At 41.3% G+C, this 16740-nt stretch overlaps 1 protein-coding gene and 1 long non-coding RNA gene across 3 annotated transcripts in view; one reads left to right on the forward strand and one right to left on the reverse strand.

Annotated features, from left to right (window-relative positions):
- Positions 1-8357: 8357 nt before the first annotated feature.
- LOC127527229 (uncharacterized) lies at positions 8358-11091 on the reverse strand. The gene is made up of 3 exons (XR_007934541.1): positions 10989-11091; positions 8955-9061; positions 8358-8557 (listed from the first exon to the last, which is right to left on the reverse strand). It is a non-coding gene; the product is annotated as an uncharacterized LOC127527229 (long non-coding RNA).
- A 130-nt stretch (positions 11092-11221) lies between these two features.
- Positions 11222-16740, forward strand: part of fez2b (fasciculation and elongation protein zeta 2b) — a 125769-nt gene continuing 120250 nt past the window's right edge. Inside the window, exon 1 of one of the 2 annotated variants that reach the window (XM_051925589.1) lies at positions 11222-11633. In XM_051925589.1, coding sequence (XP_051781549.1) covers positions 11326-11633 — 308 coding nt within the window. In that variant the 5' untranslated portion in view covers positions 11222-11325. The remainder of the gene's footprint in view (positions 11634-16740) is intronic. The other variant, XM_028797257.2, reaches the window with a different exon arrangement.

Genomic DNA, 16740 nt, shown 5'->3' on the forward strand with positions numbered 1-16740 from the left:
GAGTTGCTTAACTACTTTAGTGACCTCCCTTAGGGAAATGGGAATTGATCTCCCATCAGGCTTCTGGCTCTGCCTTCCTCCACAGAGGGTATGTCCATCGGATTCAGGAGCTCCTCAAAGTGTCCCTTCCACCCCCAGACAACATCTTCAGTCTGGGTCAACACTTCTCCATCCTTGCTGAGAACATCCTGGATGAATACATGCCTTTCCTTTCTGAGTGGCCTGATGGTTTGGTAGAACATCTGTGAGCCTGATCGATAGTCGCTTTCCATGGTCTCTCCGAACTCCTCCTACACTCTGGCTTTTGTTTCACTAACCACCAAGGCTGCAGCCCTTTTAGCCTGTTGGTACATCTCTGCTGCTTTGGCCTAAGGTCCTCTGATACCAAGTACACTTTGGAGCCACCTTATGTTTGAACATGGTATTTTGTTATAGACAGAACATGTCTAGCACAGAAGTTCAAAAACAAAAAAACACTCGGGTTTAGATCAGGGAGGTCATTACAATCATGCCACCTCAAGTGTCTCCATCATTAACCATGTGGACATTGAAATCCTCCAGCAGAACTATGGAGTACCCAGTTGTGACCCTTTCCAGGATCCCTTCCAGGCACCCCAAGAAGACCTGGTACTCCAAACTGACATTTGGTGCATAAGCACATACGGCAGTCAGAGTCCTACCCTCCGCAAAGCTTTAGCTGCAAAGAGGTAGTCCTCTCATTCTCTGGAACAAACTCCAACATAGCATCAATCAGGCAGGGATTCAATAAGAAGCCCACTCCTGCCCAATGCCTTTCCTACCCCGGGCAACTCCAGACTAAAGGAGAGTCCAGGCTCTTTCAATGGGTTTGGTTCCAGAACCATGTGAGTGGGTGGATGTGAGAGCAGCTATATCTAGTTGATAGCTCTCCACCTCACCCATTAACTTTGGCTCCTACAACCCCCAATAGAGGTGCATTTCACATCCCAACAGTCAGTTTGTGAGTCTGGGTTTCAGTCTACCAAGGCCTCTGCCTTTGACTGGCTCCCAGCTCCCATTATACCCAGCCTTTATTCCTCCTGCAGGTGGTGGGCCCACAGGAGGGCAGTCCCAAGTTGTGTTTTCAGGATGTGCCCAACCAGGCACCATTGTAGGCCTGGCCACCAGGAGCTCTCCTGTGGGCACTCCTCCCAGGCATGCTCCAGGAGGAGGCCCTATTAACCCCATATATGGTGGGATACTCTTTTTAAATTCAGGGGTTTGCTTCAAAAGGGACTTCAAATTGCTCTTTGTCTGACCGCTCACTTGTGAGCAGTTTGCTTTCGGAGGCCCTAAACCAGGAGTTTCTGCTCCAGTCAACATACAGTAGCACCTAAGGTCACAGGGGCACATAAATCTCTCCACTAGGATAAGATGGTGATTCCCAGAGAGAAGAAGTAAAGTGGAATGACAAAATTTGAAGCTTGAAAAAGACATGGGTTTAGCAAGTGTTTTAAAAAGCTCCAGTACGTGTCAGGCGGTGTGGCTGTGAGTGTAGGTGTTGTTTCACCAGAAGCATAAAGGGAGGGAGAAAAAGAGACAGAAGCAGAGGAGGAAGTGCCATCCTTGGCTACACACTGAACTCCCTATTCTGTCAACTTTTTCTTACTCATTGTAATGCAGTTTAAAATACATACCAATTCAAATGGTGAGGGAGGGGTTTGAACCCCTTGGCTTTTGTCACGTATGTGCATCACAGGACCACCTTCCAGGCTCATCAAAGGTGATACCCTAATGAGACAAGAGGGGGCACTGTTGCTAACAGTATCATCTCTTTTCTCACCCACAGTGCTGAGAAGACACCCAATAAGGGCAACTGACTCCTCCTCTTTCGGTTGGCACCCTGGAAGAAATGGTCTAACTTGAACCCTGACTTGACAAAGCATGGATGTCCTAAACATCAACCCACTCTATTTAGCCATTAATTTATCAATGCACCAGAAGGCCGATTCTTTAAGTTGTTTTATTGCTTTGTGTTGTGCTCTCAAGCACCTGTTTCTTTTTCCAAACGAACCTTGGATTAAAAGGGGTGACCTGGTTGGCACTACAACATTCCTTTGGACTCCTCTTGTGTCTTGCATTCACAGGCTGAGTCTATTGAAGATGAAACACGCCTTGAGACCATGCATGTACACCACTTAGAAAGGGGCCAAGGTCTGGCTCAACTACTCATCTCGATGCACCCACAGGATAATCTAGAAACATAATCTACTGATCTTCAAGCACACAGCCACCCTGCAGTTCTGACCAGTGAGAGACTGGGCTCATCTGATTGACCTGCTTTTGTTTGGGAAGGCCAGCAGGCAAATTACAATATTGAAGAGCATGCCACTGTGGACTACCTGACCTTAAAATGGGAAATTTTAGCCCGCTATGGAATTACCTTGATATGGCAAACCCAGCACTGCTGGGATTGGCAATTTGATCTATAGAGCCCTGCATGGGTGCAAGCCTTTGACCTGTGGGGAAAACTGGCCTGCTGGTTCTGGACAAGTGAAAACACAGCCAAACAAGTATTGGAGACATTTGTCCCACACTGACCTCCGCCTTATCAAATCCCACTTAGTTGCTTTCTTTGAGTTTTGTTTTATTGTTTTATGTTGTGCCCTCGAGAGCCTTTTGTTTTTCCAGATGAACCAAGGGTTAAAAGAAGAGACCCGGTTGACACCCCAATATTCCTTTGGACTCCTCTTGTGTCTTGCACTCATCCACAATTGTTAAGCATGCTTATATACATTGTAACCAACAGGATGTGCCACTCAGCCCCAAACTACAGACACAGTAAAGCCCAATACACTTGTATGTTAAATAAAAGATATTTATTAAGCCAAGCACCTTTCAAAAATTACCCTTCCAAAGACCAGCCATAATATACACAAAATTAAATTCTTCCTCCTTCCATCTGCCTGTTGAGTATTACCCTCTTCCTCCAAACTCCTAACTCATTTGATGTGAGGGGGTGGGCTTCTTTTCAAGCCTGACCTGGGAATGCTTCTCTTGTTACCATGTGTCTTCCCAGAAGCACTTCCAGGCCATATAGAAATTAGGGAAGTCCTCCCCTGACAGTGCCCTCTGTCGGCACCCAGGGACCCCGACAGGGTTGCACTTCCAGACTCCAACTCCCAAGCACCCCTGTTGGTGTCCTGACTGGGCTTCCACTTATTGTATGGGAGATGGAATTGCTCCCAACATCCAGTTTCCGCTGGTCCAAGCTTTATTTTTGCTCCTGCCTCTGGTCCAGGCAGGAAACCATCCTCCTTCCCAGCCGGGATACCTGCTCTCCTTCTCAGACATACACAACATAAACTTTGAAAAACATGTTAGGGAGGTGGGTTTTCATGTCTTCCCCTTGATGGTAAAATGCATGCAAAATTGCAGAGAACTGGGGTGTAACCTTGGAAGTCAGACTGCAATTCCAGTCCACCAAGTAGAAACAGTGAAGTGTCGGTACAACATACCAGCCCATTTGAAATCCTAGCAACAATGCAAGCCAGGAGAAATTTCATGCCTGTGTCAGTTTAAATGCTTGCATAGCTTAGTAAAGGGGTCCTCATGGCAAGAACATAGATAGGGTGCGACTTTTACATACTGTAGTTCATGTTATTGTTTCTTTTCACCTGTTCCTTTCTTTATAATGCTTAAAGCATACATTTCATTAAATTGGCCATAGGAATGTAACAGTACAGAATTTAAAACCATAAGGCTAAATTTCTTTTCATTTATTTTAAACAGACAACAGTAACAGTTACCCTCTACCAACTCCTGAGGTACTCTAGTTCAGGGGTTCTCAAACTCGGTCCTGGGGAAACCACTGAGGCTACAAGTTTTTGTTCCAAACAGCTTCTTTTTTTAATTAGAATAATGGGCTAATTAGGTGAACTGTTATTTCCCGGATTCTCCGTTTTGGGAGCAATATAGAAATTAGAAAACTAAGTTTGGTAAGAAATTTTTTATTAAAATGTACTAAGCAGTTATATTAATGTATTTTGTTTTTCTTTATAACAATATTTTCATCTTGACTTTCATTCTAATTTTCAAGATTTTCTGTTTAATGAATCTATTATTTACTAATTAGTGGGTCTGACACTAAAGTATTTTGCAGCTTTTCACATTTCAGTGTTGTTTGCCTGGGTTCTCCTCATTATTAACATACAATGAAGGAAGCAAACTGCAACAGAGAAATGGCAAAATATAATGAAATCAACAATAGAGAGTTAAGCATTTAATTGTATAGCAAAAATAAAAATATTTATACATTTTTTATAAATGTAAAAAATCCAGCTACTGTGCTTTCCTGAACGTAGAATAAGAGTAAAAAAAGCCAGCTAATTAAACAAGATTAGTGTTATCAGTTGTTGTCATTGATTATTAATCTGGTTGGAACAAAAACCTGAAGCCACAGTGGGCCCCCAGGACAGACTTTGAGAACCCCTGCTCTAGTTGATAGCCTATAGCCTGTAGTGTATTAAGCATTAAAACCGATAACACACACTCTTGAATATATTTTTTATAGATGGCTGATAAAAAACAAAAGGCAATAACTGAAACATCTCTTGTGTAAAAGAAAACACCTTTACTAGTAGAGGGTGATTGAGATAGCAGGTCCAGTCAGGCATCATTTTGCCAAATGGCAACTTTGGTTGCTTCTTTGTAAAAATAAGGAACTAAAACACTTTCATGTATTACGTAAGCAGTGTAAATAGCAAACAAACTCACACTGAAAATACATATACACTGAAAAGCATATCTTATGGTATGAATATATTAAAAAATAAATAGCAATACAGAGCTGTATAACAAATTTAAATGCCTGTGCCTTTAACAGCAATGAATCACATCTGTGAATAACTTTGTGATTGATTACTATATCATTATACACCTCCTGTATACCAGTAAAGTGCAGGGACCACTGATTGGCTTATGTGCACACAGAATGGAATGTTTTAATGAGGTTTGAGCACTTATAATAAATACTTGAAGCTGAAGTTTTCTACCTCTGCATATGACCACATAGCTGATAAAATGTAAATGCCACTTGCTTCTGTAAATTTTTGGGTTCTTTCTGCAATTGCATTTAGGGACTGCTTAAATACAACGGGGATCAGCAATTGGGCTCCTGTTTTTTTTTTCGTGCCTCCAGTGAACAATGCCGGCACACCTTCATCATCCAATCTACCGCTCGCTCTCCATTGCCATCATAGTTCACTGGGAACCCAAAATATTCCCACACAGTTGATTTTAAAGAAGAATACGAGTGTTCCAGCTCATCTGTGTCATTTACACTGCCATAGTGTGATTTATTTCATAAGATATCAATCAGCTTGTGGCTAAACTTGCTAAAGTCTTACAGATTAAGGTTTCCTTGTGGAACTCAAGCTTGTACATTTGGTTCCACATTACATTAATCAATCTTTATACATTCACTGCATATTCTCCGTATGACTGCATGTACCAAACCGTTACACCCGTACCATGACGGTTTGATACGAACACACGTACTGTTACAGCTCTAATTGGCCACATAGATGAGCATCATGTAAATGTCAATGCAGTATGTAATCAGTTAAAGTAAACTGCAATTCAGTATTAGAACTTTATTGTCTAGTTGTGGCATTCAGGAAAATGTAATGATAATAATAATATTATAGTACTGAGTACTGCTATTACCTGTTTGAAGTCAAAAGAATACAGTTTTCTAAAAAAATATTGTTTTCCAATGACCATCAACAAAATAAATTATATATATATATATATATATATATATATATATATATATATATATATATATATATATATATATCCATATTACTAACCGAGAATGCTAAACCGGATGGACGCAGGGACATCCGGCCATGGGCCGTAGCCGCAAAAAGACGTACTGCGCAGGCGCCCCAAGAAATGAGGTGCCGCGAGAGGCGGACAAGACCACAGAAAAAAGGAGTGAGCACAGAAAAAAGGAGTCAAACGCAGGCGACGCACACAGCGCCGCACGAGCAAAACAACCCGAACCCCCCCACACACAAGCAACGGACGGGACACACACAAAGAGGACGATTCAACAAGCCCCTGGCACACAAAAGAAAAGAGCACGCAAACCTCCCCCCCTCCCCCGAAACACACAACCACACACAAGCAACGGACGGGACACACACAAAGAGGAGGATTTAATCCCATTGCACACGAAACGGGACGCACACAAAGAGGAGGATTCAACAAGCCACAAGCACACAAAAAAAAAGAAGCCGCGAGCACCACACAAAGCCCATTGGACACGAAACGGGACAGACTACGGACATAGCACACGAAACGTACACAAAAACGACTATTCAGACCCACGACCACAGTAACATAAATAACAAATGACACACAAAGACCCATTTCTAAATGAACCGTCCGTATTAAACATACGTCATCTCAACACGTTCACAATATGCAGCATAGATAGATCTCATTACAATGAGGCACTATTAACCGTTCAACTGCAGAAAAGGCTACATATTAACAGTGAGTGCGATCTTCCTTATTACTTATCCATATTTCTCACACTCAAGAAGAAACAAGTCATGAATTCACGATCACAGGTACAAAACGATACCGCTCGGATAACGGTACCAAACACAATTCACACTATGCAGCATAGGTGGATCTCATTACAATAAGGCACTATTAACCGTTCAACCGCGGAAAAGGCTCCATATTAACAGTGAGTGCAATACTCCTTATTACTTATCCATATTTCTAAAAGAAAAAATGTCTCGGCTCCAAAAACGCAAAGCTCAACTAAAGCTTCTAACTAACGATGTACCTAAAAGTAAAAACTTTATGAACTGCATTAGATCCTACAATAGTTCATTTGCTTTTGCATCTACCGGAGTAAATATCAGGCCACCAAAAGGCAATGGCCCATACTGCTTTCCCATATGTGCACAAATACTGCATCGCATTGGAACAGTGCACCCTGAAACAAATCAACAACGCAAATATGCACAAATCTACATCCTAGATCCACATGACGCAATCTATCAATCAAAGTGCTGCATCGCAACAGGCACGGATTCAAAACGAAACACCTCCCGTCTCAGACATACGTTAACGGCAAGGAAGGCTACAACGGGCTTCTCACACAGCACAGGCAAATCGATTACAGCTCCAAAACAACACGTCCCAAATACTACACATGCAACAACGCGCCTCTCAAACGGCACAAGCAAAACATTCACCAGGAAAATTCATTCGGATTAATGAATGTCATTTGCAATCATTGTCATTCAGTTCACTTCCCTGAAGAAACAACTGGCAATACAAGTAATACATTTACACGTTGTTGTCAAAAGGGTCAAATTAGACTGCCTCCTTTACACTCATATCCTGAATATCTACAGAAGCTTCTAACTAACGATGTACCTGAAAGTGAAATCTTTATCAACTGCATTAGATCCTACAAATCGGTATCCACTATGAACATTAACGGTGGCACTGCACGTGACATCCGTCTTGCAAAAATGTTAATTATTGATGAATGTACAATGGCATCCAGTCACTTACTCAACACCATTCATAAACTTCAACAAACGTTTATGAATAATAATATTCGCTTTGGAGGAAAGGTACTTTTATTAGGAGGAGATTTTAGACAGTGCTTAGCTATTCTTCCACATGCCATGCGCTCAGCTATTGTCCAGTGCACCTTAAAATACGCAGACAATTGGCATTGCTTTCAAAAGATACAGTTAGTAAAAAAGATACGATGTCCAGAACCAGATCATAACAATTGCTTATTACAACTGGGAGATGGTACACTCACCAATACAGATGGACTTCACCCACATATTATTACAATTCCTCAAGCCTTTATCTGCGACGACTTAGTTACAGACAGATTTGGAACAGCAATCTCATTAGACCAAATGCCCCTTTTAACACAACGCACTATATTATGTCCAAAAAATATTAATGTGGAAAACATAAATACCCAAGTCATTCCATTACTTCCTGGAGAGACACAACTCTTTCTAAGCTCTGACAAACTTGACTCTGATCACAACAATAACCATCTTCATTGACATTACAAGTTCTGACATGGAATTACCTTTTACACTTAAACGGCGTGTACAAAGAAATTTTCCAATAAACCTTAACACTGTGCCACACACTTTATTGTTTGCTTTCTATTTGCATCATCTACACCTTCACACTATTCTATATCTCATTCATACATCACGCTCTTTGTCATTCCCAACACCAGGGGTTGGCGAGCGAAGCGAGCAGGGGGCGGAGCCCCCTAGTATATATATATAGTGAAATAACCACCTGAACACACAATGAAGGTGTGAGGCAGCCACCCATTTAGTTTCCCTGGCTGCAAAAGGCTTAATTTTGCATACAATGTGTACAGGTTAGAGTCCAGAATAGAACTGATCAAGTATGGAGGATGAGGGGTTTTATAGGTGGTTCAAAGGCAGTAACGTCCTCGGGGCTGGGACAGGAAGTGTCGTCCTCGGAGTGGAATTGGATACAGGCAGGATTTCTCGTATTTGGTCTGTGAAGAGAAAAGAGAGAGGTTCAGTTCAACCTGCCACCCCCTGGCCTGGCGTGGAATTGCCATTTTCTAGTCCCTTTGATTGACTCCCAAGCGCGACATGTGTGACATGGCCAAAGACCCAGACCCATTGGGTCTGGTGTACGTGGCTGACAGGTTGTGACACGTCGAAAGGGCATTGGCCTGTAGGTTACCTCTGCGGTAAGGGTCTGAAAACTTATACAGCTGGAGGTCCAAGAACCACCTTGTGACCCGTGTGTTCGACTCCCTGTGCAAGGCCATCCACTGTAGAGGCACATGGTCCATCACCAGGGTGAAATCACAGCCCAAGAGGTAGTACCTCAGCTGGGTGATTGCCTATTTAAACGCTAGGGCTTCTCTTTCCACTGCAGCATACCTGGTTTCGCAGTCCAATAGTTTCCAGCTGAGATACATGATGTGGTGTTTAACTTCGTAGACACTTTGGCTCAGCACGGCGCCAAAGTTTGTGTCCAAAGTGTCCATCTGGAGGATAAAAGGTAAAGAAAAGTCGTGAGTTTTCAATACTGGAGCTGATGTAAGGGTCTGTTTCAAGTCACTAAATCCAACGTACCATCCCATACCACATGATTTGGGGATCCCTTCTTTGTGAGATTCGTCAAGGACAAAACGGGGTACAAACTGGCAGTAGTAACCCGCTTGTCTGATAAAGGCCTGGACTTGCCGCTTGGTCCCCTGACAGGGCCATTTCAATATGGCATCAACTTTTGAACACTGCGGTCATACAGTACCCCGACCCACCAGTAAATATTCTGTTAGCCCAAAGAAGCATTGCCTTGGGTTAATTCGTAGGCCAGCTTCACTTAGTGACTGCAATACTGCTTGTACCTGCTGTATGTGTTCTTTTCATGTGCTGGAATAGATAATAACATCATCCAAGTAGGCAGCACTGTATGAGTTATGGGGATGGAGCACTTTGTCCACCAGACGCTGGAAGGTCATGGGAGCCCCATATAACTCAAATGGAAGGACACGTTACTGCCAGTATCCACTAGGGGTGCTAAACACAATCTTTTCCTTTGTGGAATCCATTAAGGGAACTTGCCAGTACTCCTTTGTCATATCGAGAGTGGTCAGGAATTTAGAATGTCCTAGCCGCTTGAGGAGGTCGTCCACTCACAGGATCGGATAAGCATCAAATCTTGAGACCTGGTTAAGCTGACGGAAGTCACTGCAAAACTTCCAACTCCCGTCAGGCTTTCCGACCAATACGATGGGACTGGACCAGGGACTATGACCCTCCTCTATTGCACCTAGTTTCAGCATTCGTTTGATCTCCAGCTTAATAATTTTAGAAGTAGTATGGAGAGTCCTTTGGAGGAGCATGCAATTCTGGCAAGTCAGGTTACTAAACCGCACCGTGATGCATCAGATCAGGATATGTTCAATAGTGCAAAGGTAGAAGTTCACCAGTGTTTTGATTGCTACCCCAAAGCTCTTTAGCTTTCTCATCTCTCCTTGAGGATGCAAGTGATGCTAACAGACCACGAAGGACAGTCCGTGATCTGGACACAGAGGAACCTAAAACTGCTAACTGACTTGACAGGCAAGTCGTTCAAATGGAGTGAAGTGTGAATGCCTTTGTTTCTCATGAACTCAACAATGACCTCCTTTGTTCTGCTGACCTTCTGGGTGAGGTTGTTGCTGTGGCACCCTACAGCCAGGTTTTTGACCTCCCTTCTGTTGGCAGCTTCATCATGGTCACTGACGAGGCCAATCACGGTGGTGTCATCCACAAATTTGATGATTGAATAGATTCTATATCAGTTGGCTGAGGCAGCAATCATGTGGATCGTCAGTGTTGCTGAACAGTGTGGAGGAATTCTTGTTGCCAATCCAGATTGTGTGGTTATGCTGTATACTTTGCAGGGCACCACTGGTGTCATTCTGGGTGTGGGATTTTGTTCATGTGTATGGTCAAAAAGTGCAGTACCCAGCTGTCCTTTTGGAAATGAAGAATGCGAGAATGGGATGGAGGCCTGTTTTTACTTATTCAGCTTTCTGCCAAGAAGTGTAGAAAGGCACCACTTAACATACAATATTTGCTAAAAACGTCAAAGCAGAAGGTAGGCCTAACATTTAAAAAGGTCCTTAATCTTTATAATAGAGGGTGGTAAAATACAAAAAAGAGTACACCTTGCTAGGCGAAGGCATCTGCATTTTTCCTTTAAGTACAATTTAGAAGTCTTATAATTAGCTTTGCCTCATAGTAAAAAAAAAAAACCAAAACTTTTTTTTTATGCATACATTGCTTTTCCAGCGAAAACTCTCCAGGTTTTACTTCCATGGTCGTTTCAATTATGGGTCTAAATGCTCACGATGTCTTTAGGCTCTGTTTTTCGGCCAGACAAAGAAACAGCAGCAGAAAATGAAAACATCTCATTCCGCATACCTGAACGTTGCAAAGCTACGCTGTCGCTCGTCTGACATCGCCGCACTTGGAATGCCCGCCTCCTTCTGGATCAAAGACACAGTCGTCAAGCGGGAATCCCGCCCTTTACGACGCTTCCGAACTGTCAGACTCTACGGAACTGGGAACCCCGCCTTCCCGTCGTCTACTCTTGTTATTGACTGGCCTCGTGCGTCACTGCACTGCCCTCTTGTTGATGTCGCTCCTGTGCAACGTCACGATGATCCCGCCCCTTGTTGGTATCTTCCCAAACCTCATTCAGGACAACTAAGACAAGCAAGCGGAGGTTGCGGAAGGGTTCTATCTTCCAGCTGCAGTTATGGCGGCGCCGTTAGCGCAATTTGACGAAGACTGGCAGGACTTTTATGAATTCAAGCCGGCCACTGGTTCACAGAGTCGTCTTGATCAGGTCAATTCAAACGTAGGGGAAGTGCCAGGTCTACTGGAGGATTTTTCTGATCTCGACAACAGCTTCTCAGGGGAGATTGGCAGTTTCAAGTCTATGGAGGACTTGGTAAACGACTTCGACGAGAAACTAACAGTTTGTTTTCGTAACTACAACACCAAGACGGAGAACATTGCGCCGGTCAAACCCATCACGGAAGACAGCATCATGAAAACCGATGAGTGAGTGACAGGAGTGTTTCTGCACGTTTCACTTTGATTACATCCCCGTGTCTGATCTGATGTGATTTGTCTTGTCCCTCCTCATTTTTATGTATAATACGGCGCATTGTCATTATCTACTTCTGCTTTTAAGCATCCAGGTAGGGCGTTAAGAAGAAGCTGCCCTTATGCAATGAATGGGTCACAGGGAAACGGGAAATGGTGACACTGTTGACTTTGTTAATCGGTAGTTAAAAGCAGCGTGGCATGCGTTGCGGTAAAGTGAGACGTAATGACTGTCTAGCGAGCGGTGAAAGAAATATAATAGACTATTCAGAACTGTTCTGGATTCTTAATAATATATGACATTCTTAGAGTGAATTAAATAAGACCTCAATATTAATCTCCGCTTAGATCAAACTATCCTGGGCCTGTCAACAGCTTAAGTGTTGTTTGCTGCATAAGTGTCTGCACAGCAGTGTCTTGTCACGTTATGATCAAGCGCCAGGGCATTTTGCTGAAAGCCGTTTTTATGCACGTGTCCTATAAAATAACAAGGCTTGCGACATCAATGGTGGTCTTCAACAAAATCAGGTTTTCTTCATGTGATACAAGGCTATAAAAAGAATTATAGCAATATTTTTAATGAAATGTTAAAGATTTTTAATTTATTAATTTAAAAACAGACATGCTTAATCACATTAACTTTCACGTTTGTTTAATCTTTTTTTTTTAATTAGAAGCACTCATAGTTTTGAAAAACCTAGTTGATTAAGACTTACATTTTCAATATGTTTATTTCCTGCTGCAGTGCTTTTGCATATTGTATGCAACTATAAATATCATGATTTAGGACCGCATAAAGGCTTGGTGTGTACTTCACTGTACCCTCCAAATATGCATTTTTGGTTTATGGCTAATCTAAACTGATTCTCAGATTGATCTGTCATCAAGTAATGAATTAACTTGTTGATTTAATTGGTGAATTTAAAACTGATTCACAGATCAAGAAATGAGAGCCTCCTTACTTACAGTTTTCACACACAGTTTAGAAATTGACAGGAATATATTCAAAATGTGCCTTTCATCTTGTCCTAATACTCGGAGGATTCATTACACTTGCTATTGACCAGTTACTGTATGCAGTATATATTAACATTTCTTTATATATCTTATCTGCTTAAGTGTGAAGCTTTTGTGTACTTGGCATTGGATTGGTGCCACGGTCTTGGACTGGGGTTTTTGCACTGGTTCAATGCTGTAAGACTAGGTACTAGCTTACCTCTATCCAGTTTGGCAAGAGTTCATTTAGAAAACAGATTGCAGAGATACAGAATTAGGCACCTTTTGGAAATGGGTAATGTTAGTAAGATCTGGGATGTATTATTTTAACTAAAGTGCAGAAACCACTTGCTAGCTGCATCACATTGGTTACTATGAGTGGACAATATAACCAAAAATCCACATTATGAGTTTGCATGTTCTCCCCGTGTCTGCGTGGGTTTCCTCCCACAGTCCAAAGACATGCAGGTTAGGTGCATTGGCGATCCTAAGTTGTCCATAGTGTGTGCTTGGTGTAAGGGCTGGCACCCTGCCCAGGGTTTGTTTCCTGCCTTGCGCCCTGTGTTGGCTGGGAGTCCATTCCATTGTGTCAACTAAATGGCTGTAAAACATTGAACACAAAAAAAGACCTGATTCCAGTTTGAATATTTTTTACTGACATGAAATATGTATTTTCTTAAAATCACTGTAGTGTATTACGAGTCATCTATTTAAACATGTGCTTTGTGCTTCAGTGGCCTCATTTGCACACAATGATGGTGAATTCTGCTTCAACACTGCCATATTGAGTTTTGCTGCACAAAGGAGAATTCAGTTTTTGAAAAAAGGTGGGTGATTGGAGCTTTTTCGATATCCACCTTGTTAATTTGATTATTGAGGTTTGTCTCTTAATTCAAATGTTATTGTCAGTTTTCAGGTCACTTAAAAACTGCAGGCAGATTGTGTGCGGAGAAGGTTATGTGTCTGTTCCTCTGTAATGATTTCTGTTGAATTAACTTTGGCCAGTACACAATGAATCTCACAAACATTTGCAGTTCCATTGCTCGATTGCTTATTCAGTTAAATGGTGCATGACCGCTAAGAATGTATGAGCAGCACGGAAAGTTGCAATTTTTAATCTATTTTAGTCAAAACATAAGAACCTTACATTCGTATTACTTTGAGTAATGAATGATGAGACTGATTAAGGTTACGATCTGCAAGTGTGAGGAGTTTTGGATGGAACATGGCAACACATGATATCTGACACCAGTCACAATAATGGTTTTCTTGGGCATGACTTGTCAGAATGCTTTGTGTACCCTAAAATAACTAGCAAAATATACACACATTATGAATACTGTGCTGTTTCAGTATTTTGGTGGAAAAGAAATGAAAGCAGGTACCCTAAAGTGTCATGACAGTCTCACAAAATATTTACTATGGTTTTAATGTTGAGTAGGCTTTGTATGCACCCACTTCTTTCCAGTGTGATTGATATTTCATTATAGCTGCTGTAGTATTTTTTGTTTTAATCCATCAATGAGAAGATGAAACAAATTTGCTTATAAATATTTGCAGCAGTATTGCTTGTCTTTTTCTACTCAAGCATATTTGCTTTCATTGTTCAAATACTGAAGTATGCTTCAGCATGTGGGGATAAACAAGTAATGCTGCAGTATCAGAAATGGGAATAACTGAACTAGAAAGAGAAGAAGTAGGGAAAAATAAAGAACAATTATTCTTTAGCAGCAAAGAGACAACTGAACTAAATAAATCCAGCTTTCCTTTACAAGTTTAATTCTTAAGTTCAGGTTCTATGCACTTGTACATATATTTGTTGTGTACAGAAGTATTGAAAATATTCCATTGTAAGTAAATAGTTTGTGTGTGTGTGTGTTTTTGATGTCCATGAACTAGTCTGATTGTGGATATTTTGATTATTTGAATTATTAGCTTCGTAATGTTATTCTTCACTGAGCAATACTATAGCTAGAATGACACAAATCATTGCACTTTTGGGTTCTTTACTATAAATGCAAAGGTTTCAGCAGTATCTGACAGCACAGAATGACTAGCATTGTAGATATAATAGATTTTCTCCCTGTGATATTCATGTGGGAAAGATTCACATAATTTTTCCTGTGCAGATTTCTTACCAAGTGTTATAGTAGCACAGCATGATAGTTGTTCTGTTTAATTTCTTTGGCAGACATATGTTTATGACTTTTTTCAGCAGTTTAAAACAGCCTACAGATTTGTGTTTAGTGTGTCTATGTGTATAGTTACTTTTCAGAATTTCCATGACAAGAATATAGGATATGCCCTGCTATGTTCAAATATATTTTTCTTAAACAATTGTTTTTATCATAAGGGAGCCTTGCTTCTAACAATGATATTTTTATTTTAACACCATGTGCTGATACTAATATTAGATGTTTACTATGCCTAATACTCATGGTAGTATTCTTATTTCAATAAATTTTTATCCTTAATTTTTCTGTGCTGCTGTGATAATTGTCTAACTTTCCAAATACATATTTAATAAAGTTGTATGGCCCAATAACATCTTTAAACCATGCAAACTGGTGGTAGATTAAAATGAGAAAAAACTTTCTAGAAGATATATGCATTACAGTGGCACAGTTGTTATTGTACCAGGCTTTAGTGGTCTGTTGACCTGGTTTCAGTTATTGACCTACTCATTATCTTTTGCTTTGTTCACATAGTATAGGAATTTCCAGAGTTGACACATGTGAAGTCTCTAAAATCTTCCAACTTTGTTCTGTTCATATGCATTTCTGGTTGGTGTCTTGGAAAGATTGCCAGGTAACCTTTGATTTGCTATTTGGCCGTGGCATAAGCAGTTTAAAGATAATTTTTTTGTGACAAGAAAAAGCAAACTAAGTACAATAATTGCGCCTTACATCACTAGTTGACGTGGTTTGGCGATGAAATATTTTTTGACAATTTGATAACAAATAGAAACAAAGGTAACATAGTTTTTAAACAATTGGGGCATGAGCGGAAAACAAGCAATAAAACATTCATTATAAAAGCAAGCCTTCACCCATATAACCAAAATTAATTCTTGTAAAGTTAGAGAAACAAACAATGCCTTATTACACTTAAAATAGATCTACCACCCACACAGCAGATCCTGAAGGTTTGAAAAGTTATATGATAATGTAGTGGTGATGATGATGATGATCGTTGGCCACCTGGCACAGGACCAGCTAAACCATAGTTTCCCACATTGCAGTTTTGGTGCTGGATGACCCGTTAATCATTCCCACTGAAAGTTCAAAAAGGACAAGGTCAAGAATGGAGGATTTCTAAAAAGTAATGGAAATGAATTCAGAAGATTTTCTATGAGAGGCTAGTTCTGTCTTTGCAGCAATTATGCCCAGATAGAATATCCTGAGCTAGATGGAAGTAAGGGTCCAATAGTGGGAATATTTAAGAAACCATGAGACGGTGACAGATTAGCTATCAGACAGAGTGTTATTGATAGATAACCCAAAACCAGAAAGAATGTGGAAAAAAATAATACCTATTATCTATCTCAAATGAGCAAAAGTACAATATTCATACTCTCCCTATAATTGGGGGTTGTTTATCTTTTTGCTTTGGTTTCTGCCCATAACATATAGAGATATATATGCTAATTTAATGGTTTGTGAATTTTGTATCATTATGAATATACAAGGGCGGCACGGTGGCGCAGTGGGTAGCACTGCTGCCTCGCAGTTGGGTGATCTGGGGACCTGGGTTCGCTTCCCGGGTCCTCCCTGCGTGGAGTTTGCATGTTCTCCCCGTGTCTGCGTGGGTTTCCTCCGGGCGCTCCGGTTTCCTCCCACAGTCCAAAGACATGCAGGTTAGGTGGATTGGCGATTCTAAATTGGCCCTAGTGTGTGCTTGGTGTGTGGGTGTGTTTGTGTGTGTCCTGCGGTGGGTTGGCACCCTGCCCAGGATTGTTTCCTGCCTTGTGCCCTGTGTTGGCTGGGATTGGCTCCAGCAGACCCCCGTGACCCTGTGTTCGGATTCAGCAGGTTGGAAAATGGATGGATGGATGAATATACAAAGA

Source organism: Erpetoichthys calabaricus, chromosome 3, assembly GCF_900747795.2.
Source record: "Erpetoichthys calabaricus chromosome 3, fErpCal1.3, whole genome shotgun sequence".
Classification (NCBI taxonomy): domain Eukaryota; kingdom Metazoa; phylum Chordata; class Cladistia; order Polypteriformes; family Polypteridae; genus Erpetoichthys; species Erpetoichthys calabaricus.